The 16,418-nt window shown below is 36.8% G+C and overlaps 1 protein-coding gene across 1 annotated transcript in view; it reads left to right on the forward strand.

The window, feature by feature from the left end:
• The window catches only part of BCKDHB (branched chain keto acid dehydrogenase E1 subunit beta), a 258,801-nt gene that overhangs the window by 23,781 nt on the left and 218,602 nt on the right, over positions 1–16,418 (forward strand). The window contains exon 3 of the mRNA XM_072642674.1: positions 2,310–2,378. Coding sequence (XP_072498775.1) covers positions 2,310–2,378 — 69 coding nt within the window. The remainder of the gene's footprint in view (positions 1–2,309; positions 2,379–16,418) is intronic.

Genomic DNA, 16,418 nt, shown 5'->3' on the forward strand with positions numbered 1-16,418 from the left:
AAATATTTATTACCTCATATTTGTCTCCATAGAGATGTATTCTAGGACCTGGAGTACATTGTCAAACATAAAAATTGCCTTAGTTCCACACTCTCTCTTGGGTATATTGAGTAGCATTTTAAGGAAACCTATCCATCAAGGGAAAAGGTTGTTACTATTATAACTGATGACTTTTTTAACTTGATACTCCTTGAGAAAAAATAAGAATACTTACAACAGTATAAAATCTTTGACATTATTATTGTTTTTTTTCCTGGATCTACTATTTCATATGTGTAGAGCAGGGGTTCTTCACCATTTGTTTTTGGTATCATAGACTCCTCTGGCAATCCAGTGAAACCTGTGGACTTCTTCTCAGAATCATGTTTTTATTTTTTTTTTTTATCTTTTTTTAAAAATTTTATTTTATTATTATTATTTTTTAATGTTTTACAATCACTGCCATAAAATTAAGATTTTATCCCCCCCACACCTACCCCCCACTACCCCCTTCCTGCCCCCTCCCTCCCCACGACCGCATACAATTCTGTATAGGTTCTACATATACTTTCCTATTGAGTACATTTTCACTATAGTCATGCTATGTAGTCGAACTAAAATAAATGGAAGAAATCATATAACAAATCAAAACATGATACACAAAAACACACACACATACAAACATGATCTGCTACATTCTGTGAATGACATCCATATTTCTTTCTCTGAGTGTGGAAGGCATTTTGTCTTAGAAAACCACCATTGGGATTTTTTTTTTTAATAAGTTCTTGTGTTATTACGAAATTCCAAGTCTACCAGAAAAAACTCTCACACACTGTGGTCGTTTCTGTGCACAAAGTTCTCCTGGTTCTGCTCCTTTCACTCAGCATCAGATCATATAAGTCCTTCCAGGCCTCTCTGAAATCTTCTTGTTCATCATTTCTTATGGCACAATAGTACTCCATTACATTCATATACCATAATTTATTCAGCCATTCCCCAATTGATGGGCATCCCCTTGATTTCCAGTTTTTGGCAACTACAAAGAGTGCTGCTATAAATATTTTTGTACATGTGGGACCCTTTCCCATTTTTATGATCTCTTGGGGATACAGTCCTAGTAGTGATATTGCTGGGTCAAAGGGTATGCACATTTTTGTAGCCCTTTGGGCACAGTTCCAAATTGTTCTCCAGAATGGTTGGATGAGCTCACAGCTCCACCAACAATGAAGTAGTGTTCCAACTCTCCCACATCCTCTCCAGCATTTATCATTTTCTTGTTCTGTCATGTTTGCCAATCTTATAGGTGTGATGTGGTACCTGAGAGTTGTTTTGATTTGCATCTCTCTAATCAAAAGTGATTTAGAGCATTTTTTCATATGATTATAGATATCTTTAATTTCTTCCTCTGAAAATTGCCTGTTCATATCCTTTGACTATTTATCAATTGGGGAATGACTTATATGATTAGACATTTGAGTCAGTTCTCTATATATTTTAGAAATGAGGCCTTTATCCCTGAGCTTAGCCGTAAAAATTCTTTCTCAATTTACTACATCCCTCCGAATTTTGGTTGCATTGGGTTTGGCAGAATCATGTTTTTAAACGCAAAAAAAACCACATAGGATTATAGAGGAAACAAATCATAAAGAAGTATGGTTATGAAAATATTTTAAAAATATCAAATTAATGGATTGTGAGTTAACTTTCCCTGGTATAAAGAGCTTCCTGTACCAGTACAGATGAGCATCTATTGTGCAATTTATAATCTTAGAGAGTTGCCCAGGTTCACAAATCAGTATCTTTCTGAGGCAGGGTTTGAACCAAATTTTTCCTACCACTAAACCTCAATGCTGCTCTATTTCATGTTAATATTTTGTAAATTCAGTATTGAAACAATTATGGGTAAATTTGCAAACACCTATAGCTATTTGGAGGAGTTGTGTGAGACTTTTTTGAGGGAGGGGAAGGAAACAAGCATTTATTAAGTGTCTACCACATACCAGGCACCTTGATAAGTGCTTGACAAATATTATCCCACTTGATTCAGTCAATAAGACTTGGTGAAAAAAATGAATTAGGAGTCCTGATTTCAAGTTTTGGCTTTACACTATTTATCTTAGGCACTTCTCTGGGCCTCAGTTTCCTCACCTATAAATATAAGGGGTTAGATTAAATGAACTCAGAGTTCTCTTCCAGCTTGACTCATTTGATGAGTCATAAGTATGAATGTGATTTAGTCAAGTAGGAGTGCACAATTTTCCATTTTGATGTTAGCATATTATAGTTTTTAGTTAACTATGTTATTTAAAGATTATCTTCTTTTTCAGTAATTTTTGGTGAAGATGTTGCTTTTGGAGGAGTCTTCAGATGTACTGTTGGCTTACGAGACAAATATGGTAAGTTTTCTTTGTGTTTACTACCAGTCTTAATGTCTATTGATGCAGGATTCCTGAGGATTTTCAAGATTCAAGCCATGTGAAACAGATGGTCATAAAATAAACATAAGGTTAGTTGGTTAGTTAGTTAGTTAGTGAATTTCCACTTCTCTCACTCAGGTCCTTGTCACTTCATAATTGAACTACTGCTACAACCTCCTAGAATAGCAGGAGATTATATCTAGATTCCAAAATAGTCTTTTAAAACACCATTTTCATCATGTCACTTCCGTGCTCAAGAAACCTGTTGTCCTTTGTATCTAAATTCCCTAGTGTGTCATTTAAGCTGTTCTCTTAATTGTCAATTCCCTTCCTTCACTTCCTTCTCAGAGCTTATTTTGTTAACCTTCATAATCCTTTTGCCTTAGTCAGGTCATCCTTTATATTCCTGACACATACCCAATTTCTGTGCTTTTGACTTTGTTCCTTGTTTTACTGACAATTCATATTTCTCCAGAGATGCCTTTTCTTAGCAGCTTTTGGATGATATACACCTGTGTTGCTCTGAAACTTTGAAGTGCATCGTGGGACCCCTTTCTTGGCATCTCCAACCATTTTATGATGGGTCAGGGGTGTCTGTGTATGTATATACATATATACACACAAATACATACATGTAAACATACTTACATGTGTGAGCATATGTATGCACTATGGATTCCAAGAGAGAAACAAATTGGTACTTGCTCATAAGACGCTTACATTCTGTTTCTTATTGGACCTGTGATTTCATCCTCAGGGAGGCACTCTCTGTACTAATGTACCAATGGAACCTGCTCAGTATAGTCTTAGAAAGTCACTTAAGGCAGTGAGAAGTTAAGTAACTTGTTTACTGTCATATAGCTAGTATTCGTCAGAGTTTGGACTTGAATCCAAGTCTTCCTGATTCTGAGGACACTTTCTTTCTACTATGCTGTACTTCTCCTTGAGCTTGTATTCTACTGTAAACACTCTTCCTCATCAAAATCTTAGAGTAATCTGTTTCCTTCTTCCTCATCAACTACTTTTTTTTAAAATTTAGTTTTGTACTTTGTTTTAAAAAAGTTTAATGTTTTATTTCCCCCCAATTACATGTAAAACCAATTTTAAACATTCTTTAAAAAAAATTTTTTTTGAGTTCAAATTCTCTCCCACCTCCCCTCATTGAGAAGGCAGACAAAATCTGATATAGGGCATACATGTGCAGTCATGTAAAACATTTCTGTATTAGTCATGTCATGAAAGAAAATTATAAATCAAAAAAAGGCTCAAGAAAAATAAAGCAAAAAAGTATTCTTTGATCTGCATTCAGATTCCACCAATTATTTTTATGGAGATGGATAGCATTTTTCTGTCATAAGTCCTTCAGAAGTGTCTTGGATCTTGGTATTGTTGAGAATAGTTAAATCATTCACAGCTGATCGTCAAGTAGTATTGCTGTTAGCATATGCATGTTCTCTTGGCTCTTCATTTCACTTGGCATCAGTTCATGTAAGTCTCCAGGCTTTTCTGAGAGCATCCTGCTTGTCATTTCTTGTAGCACAGTAGTCTTCCATCACAGTTATTTACCACAACTTGTTCAGCCATTCCACAATTGATGAGGATTCCCTCAGTTTCCAATTCTTTGCCATCACTAAAAAGAGCTGCTATAAATATTTTTGTACACTTATGTCCTTTTTCTTTTTTATCTCTTTGAAATACATATCTAGTAGTGGTACCACTTGATCAAAAGGTATGCATGGTTTTATAGCTCTTGAATCAGTAAGCAACTATGCATTAGTGTTTCAATTTTTGCCTCTTCATATCCTTTGATCATTTATCAATTGAGAAGTGGTTCTTATTTTTATAAATTTGACTCACTTCTCTGTATTTTGAAAAATGAGGCCTTTTTCAGAGAAACTTGATGTAAATATTTTTCACAGTTATATTACTGTGTATTTTTCTCCATTGTATTTTTTCCTCCTACTTATCCTACTCTCTCTCACCTTTAACCCTGTCCATCCTCAAAAGTGTTTTGTTTCTGACTACTGCATCCCTCAATCAATCCTCCCTTCTACTGGCCTCTCCTCTCCCCTTCCTTCCCCTCCCCTCCCTTCCTCTCCTCTCCTTTCTTCTCCTCTGTTCTCTCCTCCTCTGTTCTTCCCCTCCTAATTTCCTCTAGGGTAAGATAGATTTCTATGCCCAACTGAGTGTATATGTTATTCCCTTTTTGAACCAATTCTGATAAGAGTAAGGTTCATGTGCTCCCCTTATGTCCTCTATCTTCCCATCCATTGTGAAAGCTTTTTCATGCCTCTTTTGTGTGAGATAATTTACTCCATTCTACTTTTCCCTTTCCTCATTTTCCCAGTGCATTCCTCTTTCTTACCTCTTAATTTTTTTTTTAGTTAATCATCCCATCATATTCAACTCACATCCATGCCCTCTGTCTATATATACTCCTTCTGACTTCCCTAATAATGAGAAAATTCTTAGGACTTATAAGTATCATGTTCCCATGTAGGAATGTAAACAGTTTAACCTTCTTGAATGCCTTATGGTTTATCTTCCCTGTTTAACTTACTATGCTTCTCTTGAGTCTTATATTTGAAAGTCAGATTTTCTATTCTGTTCTGGTCTTTTCATCAGGAATTCTTGAAACTCTTCTATTTCACTGAATATCCGTTGTTGTCCCCTGAAGGATTACACTCAGTTTTATAAGATAGGTTATTCTTGGTTGTAATTCTAGCTCCTTTGTCCTATGGAATATCATATTCCAGGCCCTCTGATCCTTTATTGTAGAAGCTAAATCTGTGACCTCATGATAGCTGAATTGTTTCTTTCTGGCTGCTTGTAATATTTTCTCCTTGATCTGGGAGCTCTGGAATTTGACTGTAATATTCCTGGGAGTTTTCATTTTGGGATTTCTTCTAGGAGGTGATTGAATTTCCATCTTACCCTCTGGTTTCAGAATACCAGGGCAGTTTTCCTTGATAATTTCTTGAAAAATGGTGTCTATGTTCTTTTTTTGACCTTGGCTTTCAGGTGGTCCAATAATTCTTAAATTATCTCTCCCGGATCAATTTTCTAGCTCAGTTGTTTTTCTAAGATAGTTCAGTTCTTCTATTTTTTTCATTCTTTTGACTTTATTTTTTCTCGATGTTTTGTAGAGTCATTAGTTTCTACTTACGCAATTCTAATTTTTAAGGAAATATTTTCTTCAGTTATGTTTTGTATCTCCTTTTCCATTTGGCCAATTCTGCCTTTTAAGGAGTTCTTTTCTTCAGTGAATTTTTGTATATCTTTTTCTTTTTTTTACAATTCTGCTTTCTAAGGCATTCTTCTCTTCATTGAATTTTTGTGCTTCTTTTACCATTTGTTCTATTCTGTTTTTTAAGGTGTTATTTTCTTTAGCATATTTTTCTGCCTTCTTTAACAAGTTGATTCTTTTTTCATGACTTTCTTTCATCACTGTTGTTTCTTTTTCCAGTTTTACCTCTACTTCTCTTATTTGATTTTTAAAATCCTTTTGTTTTCATTTTCATGAATTCTTTTTAGGCTCAAGATCTAGTCACATTCTTTTCTTGATACTTTGGACATAACAGTTTTGACTTTGTTGACTTCTTCTGAGAGTGATTTGATCATCTCTGTCACCATAGTAACTTTCTATGGTCAGAAACTTTTTTGTTGTTTTCTCATTTTTCTGGTCTATTTCTTGACTTTTTACTTTATGTTAAAGTGGGGCTCTGCTTCCATGGTGGAGGGGGGCACTGTCCTAAGCTTCAGGTTTTTTGTGCATCTGTTTTCAAGTCTAATTTTGGGGACCTATAAATTTTTGGTTCTTCCAAGATGTTGTGTTCTAAGGAGAGGTGTGTTCACTCTTCTCCTGTATTATGCTGTGGTTTGTGAGTGACCACAAGTACTCTTTTCAGCCATTAAACTGTGATGAGGGTCCCAGCTTTCCTGCTACCACAAGATTTGTGTGCCTAGTGCTTTTCCTTGCCTTGGGACTGAGGTCCAGGACTACGACCTGGTTCTAAGAATGGGCAATGCAATAGAGCCCTGCCCCTTGTGCCAGTAAAGAGACCCCTATAATCTTCTGACCAGCTGTCTGACTTCCTTACCATCTATGGGCTGAGAGGTCAGGAAACTGCCACTGATACCACTGTTTCATTTGCCCCCAAAACCTGCTGTCAGTTTGCTGAGTCCTTCCCTATGCTGGTGTGACCTGAGCTGGACTGCACTTCTCTCTCACTCTAGTGCAGCACCTTTCCTACTGACCTTCTAAGTTGTCTTGGGCTGGAATATTGTTTCATCCTGTCCTTTTGTGGATTCTACAGCTCCTAAATTTGTTTTGAGGCATTGTTTAATATAGTTTGGAGGAGAATTTGGGAGAGCTTAAGGGAGTCCTTACCTTTTCTCTGTTGTCTTGGCTCTACCTCCTCAACCACTTCTTAAGGTGCTAAATGTTATATTATTAATAGTCCTTACCTCTGTAAGCACCGAGGTACATAGTAATAGAGCCCTGACCCTGGAGTAAGGAAGACCTGAATTCGAATCCAGCCCCAGGCACTCACTATCTATTACCCTGAACAAGGCACCTAATCTCTGTTTGCTTCAAATTCCTCAAGTTTTAAATGGGAATAATAATAACACTTACATCCTAGGGTTGTTATAAGGGTTAAATGGTATAATACTTATAAAATGCTTAATACAGTCCCTGTCATGGAGTACATGCTTAATATATTCCTCTTTCCTTCCTTTCTTACTCACTCATCCATCTCAATAGTCAGCAGAGCCTGTGGATTCTTACTTCTGAGGTCTCTCATCTTTCCTTCTTAATGCTATCACAACCTTAGTCTTCAATCCTTATTTCATGCCTGGGTTACTTTAATGTCCTCCTGAATGGTCTCTTTGGGTGCAGTTTCCTCCTTCTCTAATCTGATCTGCAAATTACCACTACATGAATTTTCCTACAGTGATGCTTTTATCATCATAATTAATAGCAAGCATTTAGGTAACACTTTAAGATTTGCAAAGTGTTTTACAAATATTATCCCATATTATCCTCATGTTGTAGATGAGGAAACTAAAGCAGACAAAGTTTAAGTGACTACTTTCCACTCCCACCCTTCACTCTCACAAACCCAAACCCTAAAACGTGAAAAATATTCATTTTCATACTTCAGTTATTGTTTAACCCTTGCTTTATTTACCTCTCCACATGCATGTGCCTTGTTCTCCAAATAGATTTTAAAGGACAGTGTATAAATCTTTAGAATTTTGGTCATGGTAGACATAGAATCTGTATTTATGATTTGAGTTCCATTTAAAAAGTGTGCCTTTTCAACCTGATTGAGAACTTTATAATGGTGATATTTATAGAAAAGACATAATAAAATATTTTTCTTTCACGTTTTCTGTTTTCTTTTACTTTTCTTTGTATTTTTATTCTATTTTGTTGCTGTGGAAATCAACTAATGATTATGAATCAAAGGAGGAAGTGTGCAGCAGAAACAAATGAGACCTAAAATGAATAATTTGTTTACTCATAGACCTTGTTTTAAGGAAAACTGGGAAAGAAATATGCTAAAATAGTATGTGTATTTGCCTACATTCTTACTTCCTGACTGCATAGAGAGCCAGATAAAACCTTTTTAAATTTTATGGACATTTAACAAAAATCTTTTTGTATTTGTATAAAAGTCATATTCCCTCCTTTGAATACATTATATCAAATATCTAAGGAAATATGACTGTATTAAAGTGAGGGAGGTGAGTTAAGAAGCATTCTTTGGGAGAGTTAATGTGTTTGGTAAGAAGGACCATAATCACTAGATGGCGCTCTACTCTTTGGAATAAATCTCGCATCCCTTTCCCACCCTTCTATTTCTCCAATTGATTTAGGAAAATCTTTCAATATTTTTCAGACAGCAATTAAAACTCCACTATAAAGTGCAAATTTTTTTATAAATTAAGGTCAAATTTAATTTCTTACTGACATAATATTGTAAAACTATTACAATGCTATACTTAATATTCAAAAGAAAGAATTGTTTGAAAACAGTGACACAGAACAGATAATAGGGAGAAACTGAATAATTTTATATTTCAAGTGATACACATGAGAGCATTGATTTAAGATGGCCATCCTGAGTGTTTTTACTTCCTACTCTCCTTAAATACAGTGGCATAATCTAGCTGTTCTTAATATTGTTGTTAACTTGTTTGAGAAAGTATTGGTGGTAAATATAGGGCAGACTTTGGCCTCTGGACTATTTGGTTTAAGTTCCACTTTTGAAATATATAAGTAATTGACACTTATTCCTTCAGTAGTTGAGAGTTCCCTACATTGATGAAGTCAGAGATCTGTACAATAACCAAATATATAGTTAAAAAAAGAAAAACAAAACAGCATAATCAGATCAATATGAAATTGATGTTTCAGATTTTAGTGAGCATGAATTTTTATAGCAGTTCCACAGAGGCAAGGTTTTGTCAAGCCTTTTCATCATAAAGGTCCTAGTTTAATCAGTCAGTTAAGCTTTTAATAATTTTTCTATTGTTTGACTATACAGTTGGAGCTTTGTTGTGAAGAGGGGAGAAGTTGGATTAGATGAAAGGCATCCAGATATTTAGCAATATTGTTGCTTCAACTGATCCTAATTGAATACCATCTTTCTGCCAGAAGAGTTACAGTATATTGCACCAAGTTGCAGTTCATCTCTTATTTTGTCACTGTATGAGCCCTCTATGAAAGCCTCATTAATCCCAGGCATTATCATCCTTCCATAAACATGAACACTCAGCTTTGATGGCTAGAGGAGAAAGAGCTGTGTGCTTGGACTGACAATACTTGGGTTCTAGCATATGACTTTAGGCAAGTTGAGGGACCCTCCCTTCAGCCTTCTTTGTTCTGCAGGGCAGCATCAAATGAGGTATGTTAAACTTGTTTCCAAATGTGTATACAAGGAATGACTAATGAAATTGCTCTTGAAAGCCATGGTGAACATCCATCCCACTACACTATAGTGTGAAATAATGTAAAGTGTTGTGGTTGTGAATCTTTATTGATAACTTTGAGAGGCTTTTGTTTTCAGAGAGTGATTTCCCCATCCTGTGCTATTCATTGAAAGAAGTTCAATTAAGACATGGGTTCAGTAGAGAATGTTTTGATTTAATTTGTTCAGGACTCAACTTTTTCTTTTCTTGGGACTTTACCTCTGCCTTGCCTTATTTGTTTCTGTGTTCTACTGGTACAGAAATTTGAAAGTGTCATTAGAGTATGGGAAGAATCAACATACACATTTGTTTGTTTTTGTAAACATTAGGGACTTAGAACACTTTAGTAAGGAAGGAAAACTATTAAGCCTGTGTCCAGTTTAATTTCAAGTAGGGTTAAGAGCTTTAATTAGTCTCTTTTTCAGTCTTAGGAAATTCATTTCCCATTTGCGAATTAGGTATATATTAAATCTGAAGATTAACAGACAAGGTGTTTTGAATTAGTTTACAAAAGAACATATGAACAGTTTTCATATTAGTCACTCCTTTCTTCTCCTGTTAATATTAGATGATCTTTATGAATCATATAAAAATGATTAGAAGTGAGGTTGTACATTTTAGTTACTAAAATAGTCACATTTTTTTTTTTCATTTTTTTTTTTATTTAGCTTTTAACATTCATTTTCACAAAATTTTGGGTTACAAATTTTTCCCCTTTTCTCCCCTCCCCCCCCAAACGCCAAGCATTCTAATTGCCCCTATGACCAATCTGCTCTCTCTTCTATCATCCCTCTCTGCCCTTGTCTCTGTCTTCTCTTTTGTCCTGTAGGGCCAGATAGCTTTCTATACCCCTTTACCTGTATTTCTTATTTCCTAGTGGTAAGAACATTACAGTTGATCCTAACACTTTGAGTTCCAACTTCTTTAGCTCCCTCCCTCTCCACCCCTTCCCTTTGGAAGGCAAGCAATTCAATATAGGCCAAATCTGTGTAGTTTTGCAAATGACTTCCATAATAGTTGTGTTGTATAGGACTAACTATATTTCCCTCCATCCTATCCTGTCCCCCATTACTTCTATTCTCTTTTGATCCTATCCCTCCCCATGAGTGTTGACCTCAAATTGCACTCTCCTCCCCATGCCCTCCCTTCTATCATCCCCCCCCACTCTGCTTATCCCCTTATCCTCCACTTTCCTGTATTGTAAGATAGGTTTTCATACCAAAATGAGTAGGCATTTTATTCTTTCCTTTAGTGGAATGTGATGAGAGTAGACTTCATGTTTTTCTCTCACCTCCCCTCTTTATCCCTCCACTAATGAGTCTTTTGCTTGCCTCTTTTATGAGAGATAATTTGCCCCATTCAATTCTCCCTTTCTCCTCCCAATATCTTTCTCTCTCACTGCTTGATTTCATTTTTTTTTAAGATATGATCCCATCCTCTTCAATTCACTCTGTCTCTATGTGTGTGTGCATGTGTGTGTGTGTAATCCCACCCAGTACCCAGATACTGAAATGTTTCAAGAGTTACAAATATTGTCTTTCCATGTAGGAATGTAAACAGTTCAACTTTAGTAAGTCCCTTATGACTTCTCTTTGCTGTTCACCTTTTCATGGTTCTCTTCATTCTTGTGTTTGGAAGTCAAATTTTCTTTTCAGCTCTGGTCTTTTCATCAAGAATGCTTGAAAATCCTCTATTTCATTGAAAGACCAATTTTTCCCCTGAAGTATTATACTCAGTTTTGCTGGGTAGGTGATTCTTGGTTTTAGTCCTAGTTCCTTTGACTTCTGGAATATCCTATTCCATGCCCTTCGATCCCTTAATGTAGAAGCTGCTAGATCTTGTGTTATCCTGATTGTATTTCCACAATACTTGAATTGTTTCTTTCTAGCTGCTTGCAATATTTTCTCTTTCACCTGGGAGTTCTGGAATTTGGCCACAATGTTCCTAGGAGTTTCTCTTTTTGGATCTCTTTCATGCGGTGTTCTGTGGATTCCTTGAATATTTATTTTGCCCTCTGGTTCTAGAATCTCAGGGCAGTTTTCCTTGATAATTTCATGAAAGATGATGTCTAGGCTCTTTTTCTGATCATGGCTTTCAGGTAGTCCCATAATTTTTAAATTGTCTCTCCTGGCTCTATTTTCCAGGTCAGTTGTTTTTCCAATGAGATATTTCACATTATCTTCCATTTTTTCATTCTTTTGGTTTTGTTTTGTGATTTCTTGGTTTCTCATAAAGTCATTAGCCTCCATCTGTTCCATTCTAATTTTGAAAGAACTATTTTCTTCAGTGAGCTTTTGAATCTCCTTTTCCATTTGGCTAATTCTGCTTTTGAAAGCATTCTTCTCCTCATTGGCTTTTTGAACCTCTTTTGCCAATTGAGTTAGGCTAGTTTTCAAGGTGTTATTTTCTTCAACATTTTTTTGGGTCTCCTTTAGCAGGGAGCTGATTTGCTGTTCATGCTTTGACTTCATGTCTCTCATTTCTCTTCCCAGCTTTTCCTCCACCTCTCTAACTTGATTTTCAAAATTCTTTTTGAGCTCTTCCATGGCCTGTGCCCATTGAGTGGGCTGGGACACAGAAGCCTTGATTTCTGTGTCTTTGCCTGATGGTAAGCATTGTTCTTCCTCATCAGAAAGGAAGGGAGGAAATGCCTGTTCACCAAGAAAGTAACCTTCTATAGTCTTATTTCTTTTCCCTTTTCTGGGCATTTTCCCAGCCAGTGACTTGACCTCTGAATATTTTCCTCACACCCACCTCACCTCCTGATCCTCCCAGCCAGTGTTTGGGGTCTGAGATTCAAATGCTGCTTCCAGCCTCAGGGCTTTTGGCGGGGGCAGGGCTGCTATTCAGTGTGAGATTAAATTCAGATGCTCAGGTGAGGGCAGGGCTGCCTCTCAGGCTCAGTTCCCTCAGGGAGTCCATGCACAGACCTTCAACAATGGATCCAGGCTCCTGCCTGCTTGGAGAGCCCTGGTCTGCCGCTGCCCCTCAGCTTCTGTCTCCCGAGGGGGCCCGAGCCATGGGGGCACCCCACTCCCCCCTCGACCCTCCAAAGGGACTCTCTCACAGACCCCCGTCACCTGTGGGTGGAGGTACCTGTGCGGCCGCTGGAGATCCCGTCCCTGAAGCCCGCTCGGATCTGTTCCTCTCGGTGCCGCGGCCACGGCAGGGCTGTACTCAGCTCCCAGTCCCGGCGCCCAGTCCGCAGCACGAAGGACCTTTTACGAGAGGTCTGCAGGTCTCTCTGGAACAGAAATCTCCCTTGCTCCAATGCTCTGTGGCCTCTGGGTGCAGAACTCGCCGTGAGTTACTTCTTTGTAGTTGTTCTATGGGTTGTGGGTTCGGAGCTATGTGTATGTGCGTCTTTCTACTACGCCATCTTGGCTCCGCCCCAATAGTCACATTTTTAAGCAGAATTATTCTTAGGGCATGGTGAATCTGGGCAGTGACCTCAGGCCCTGCACTTTGGGGCTGTCTGTACTGCCCTCTCTTTCTTCCTCCTCTATCTTCCCAACCCACCCCAAGTGCCCTGACCTGGTGATAGTCAAGTAACTTGACAAGCAAGGAGGTAGTCTGTAGGTAGTATGTGAGTGTTTGTGTACACATATAGATGAGGGGCAGCTAGGTAGTGCAGTGGATAGAGCACCAGTGCAGGAGTCAGGAGGACCTGAGTTCAAATCTCACCTCAGACACTTGACACTCACTAGCTGTGTGACCTTGGGCAAATCACTTAATCCCAACTGCCTCATCCTGGGTCATCTCTAGTCATCCTGATGAATATCTGGTCACTGGATTCAGATGACTCTGGAGGAGAAGTGAGGCTGGTGACCTGCACAGCCCTCCCTCACTCAAAAACAAAGTCAAGTGCCAGTCATGTCATTATTTCTCTGATGGCATGGGTCTTCTTCAGCAATGAAGGACAAACACATACATATCTGAACCTCATACATGCAATCAGATCTGCTCATCAGAGCCTCTATCTCCAAACTACCCTCCCAACACAAGGAGAGATTTCTCCAACCTTTCTTCCTTTAGTTCTCCATAGATAAAGTTTTGCTCTTTCATGACTTAGTAGAGATCCAGTAGGAACATAGAAGAATATTTCTTTCTTCCTCAGATCTTAATCTAAACACAGATTATAGGGGAGGGGGCCTTTAAAATTTAATAGCAAAGAAAAAAATCAGAATTAGTATGAACCCAATTCTCACCTGTTAGAACTACAGAAAGACAGTTATTCATTATGACTATATACCACATACTTGTAATATGGTGTTATGGGAGTTAGTCTGATATCCAGGGAAAGAAAGCACATGACATCTATAATATTTTCTTTTTTGGCGGAGTGCAGTATTTTGCTTGGGTAGGGTGTAAACTTGAGTATTAGATGAGTGACTTCAAAGACAGACAACGCATTATTGAGGCTGACTCTTCTGGTGAGGTTATAAAACATGAAAGGATTACCATGTGAACAAGTGATGATACCAGAAGAGCTCATTTAAACAGCATCACATAGTGCTTCTGATTAGGGTATTGGTCAGGTATCATAGGGGACACAGGAAAAGGAAAGAGAAAAGTCAATCTAGAAGGACAGGACTGCAGAGTTGGAAACTGTGGGTAATGTGTGTAGATGGGCCCTGGAAAGGCAAAGGCAAAGTTGTAGGCTTAGTGTGAGAACTTCTTTCTCTTCTTGATTTGTTTATATTGTAAGAATAAAAAGAAGCATTTTGCCTTGTGGTTGTTTCTACTTGTTTTTGGGACATTTCTCTTTATAAATTGATTTTTATAGCAGCTTACTACTTATTTGGATTATTTCCTTACCAAGTCTTTGGATATCTATATATTATATAATATATAATTAGATACATTATCTTGGCATGCACTTAGAGTTCTAACAGTATGCCACATATCCATAGCATTAATTCACTTTGCTCTTATGGGAGTCGCTTTCCTTATATTAACTACCAGGCTCGTATCACTTTTATAGAAAATTTTTTTTTTTCCAAAATGAAGATTTCTGGAAGGCTCAATCTATTCTTTGGAAAGGAAACTTCATTAATATTCTGAATAGGATGAATTAAAGCAGTATATCTTAGATTAATGTATGATAATGGATGTAACTAATTAATTTAATACATAATTTAATAATTATGTGCATAATTTAAAAATTATGTACATAAATTAAAAATTTTAAGTAGTCTTTACTATTGTTAGGTGCCTCCTTTATTAATGGCAAATATAATTAGCAATTTTTAAATGAAAATCATGTGGGAGAAAGTTTATTCTTGAAAAATCTTAAAGTAAATTAGCATGTGGAATTTAAACCTTAAGATAATAACTGCCATATTTGTCTCTTTCTTCTCTATTAACCTAAGTTATTATTATTTATTTTATTAGTTATTAGTTATTATTAACCTATTAACCTCTAAGTTGGGAAATTTAAATTTAAATTATTTAATAATTTCCCCTGGAAAATTGTGAGGCCTGGATTTTTGGTAGGTTTCCAGAATTCTTACTGCAGAAACTTTTTTTCACCCTTAAAAGTATCAGAATATCCAGTATATTCTTTGTAGCCTTAGATTATTTGATTTGCGTAGATTTTAGAGGTTTTTTTCTTTCTTTCTTTCTTTTTTTTTACTTCTGAAGCAAAGGACTGAGGTTATCTGGCTTTAATTATGGTAGTATGTCTTCCTGGGTAGTGCAGTAAAGAGAGCACAGGATTTGGGGTCAGAAAGACTCATCTTCTTGAGTTCAAATCTGGCTTTAGATACTTACTAGCTCTGTAACCCCAGGCAAGTCATTTAACCCAGTTTGCCTCAATTTCTTACTGTAAAATTACCTCAAGAAGGAAATAGCAAACCACTCCAGTATCTTTGCCAAGAAAGTCCCAAATGAAGTCATAAAGAGTCAGACATGACTGAATAACAACAAACAACTAAAGAATTATACTCACTTTTGCTGGACAAGATATTCCTGATTTTAAGCTATAGTCTTGCCTTTATTGCAAGGTTTCCACTTCTTTAAAATTGGTTTCTAAATCTTGTATGACTCTCACTGTGGTTCTTCAGTATTTGAATTGTTTCTTTCTAGCTACTTTCAGCATTTTTAGTTTGACTTGGAAGCTCTGAATTTTGTTTGTCATGTTTCTGGGAATTTTCATTTTGAGTTTTTTTCTCCTGGAGATCTCTGGTATGTTCTTTTTATTTTCACTTTCCCCTCTGGTTTTGGAGATCTGGGTAGTTTTTTTTCATGATTTCTTGAAATATGATATCCATACTCTTCCCCCTCCCCCCCCTTAGCATTTTCAATTATTTCCCCTGTATTTGTTTCCTTGGTCAGTTGTTTTTGCTATGAGAAAAGTACATCTTTTATTTTATTTTTGAGTCTTTTGACTTTTGTTTTAATATTTCTTTGTGTCTCATAGATTGTTTAACTTCTGTTCAGGAATTATTTTCAAGGAGTCTTTTGCATGAGTAAGATTCTGTATCACTTGTGCTAAGCCATTAATTCTCTATTCAAGTCTTTTCTCCGTAACTCATTTCTTTTTTAATTCTTTCCTCTAGCATTCTCATTTCATTCATTAAAGAAGGATTTATTTAATCCTTCTTTAAAACTCTTCATTTCTTTCAGAATTTCTAGATTAACTTGTGCCTAAACTGTTTTTTCTTTGAAACTTTAATTGTAGATATTTTGGAGTCATTCATCTGGGTCTATGTCCTGAGTGTCCCTATGTAATGTTAATTAGAGTTAAAGATCTTCCTCCACTCATTAATGGGCCTCACCTGGAGCCCATTAAGGGGAGCTTGATTAGGGGAGGCTTGTTTTGTAGGAATGCTGGCACCTTTTGTTAATTGCTAATAAGATTCTGGGTCATGAGGGTCATGGCTTCTGGCTCTGAAAACATATATATATACACATACATATATACTTTGAGTGAGTATATTGTGTTAGGGTTTAGGGTTAGGGTTTTCTGGGTTAGGGTTACAGCTTAGGGTTTGCTTTTGGAGGCTTGGAAGAAGGTTCATGTGCCAGGTGAGTTTCTGG

The sequence above is a fragment of the Notamacropus eugenii genome, chromosome 2 (assembly GCF_028372415.1).
Source record: "Notamacropus eugenii isolate mMacEug1 chromosome 2, mMacEug1.pri_v2, whole genome shotgun sequence".
In the NCBI taxonomy this organism is placed as follows: domain Eukaryota; kingdom Metazoa; phylum Chordata; class Mammalia; order Diprotodontia; family Macropodidae; genus Notamacropus; species Notamacropus eugenii.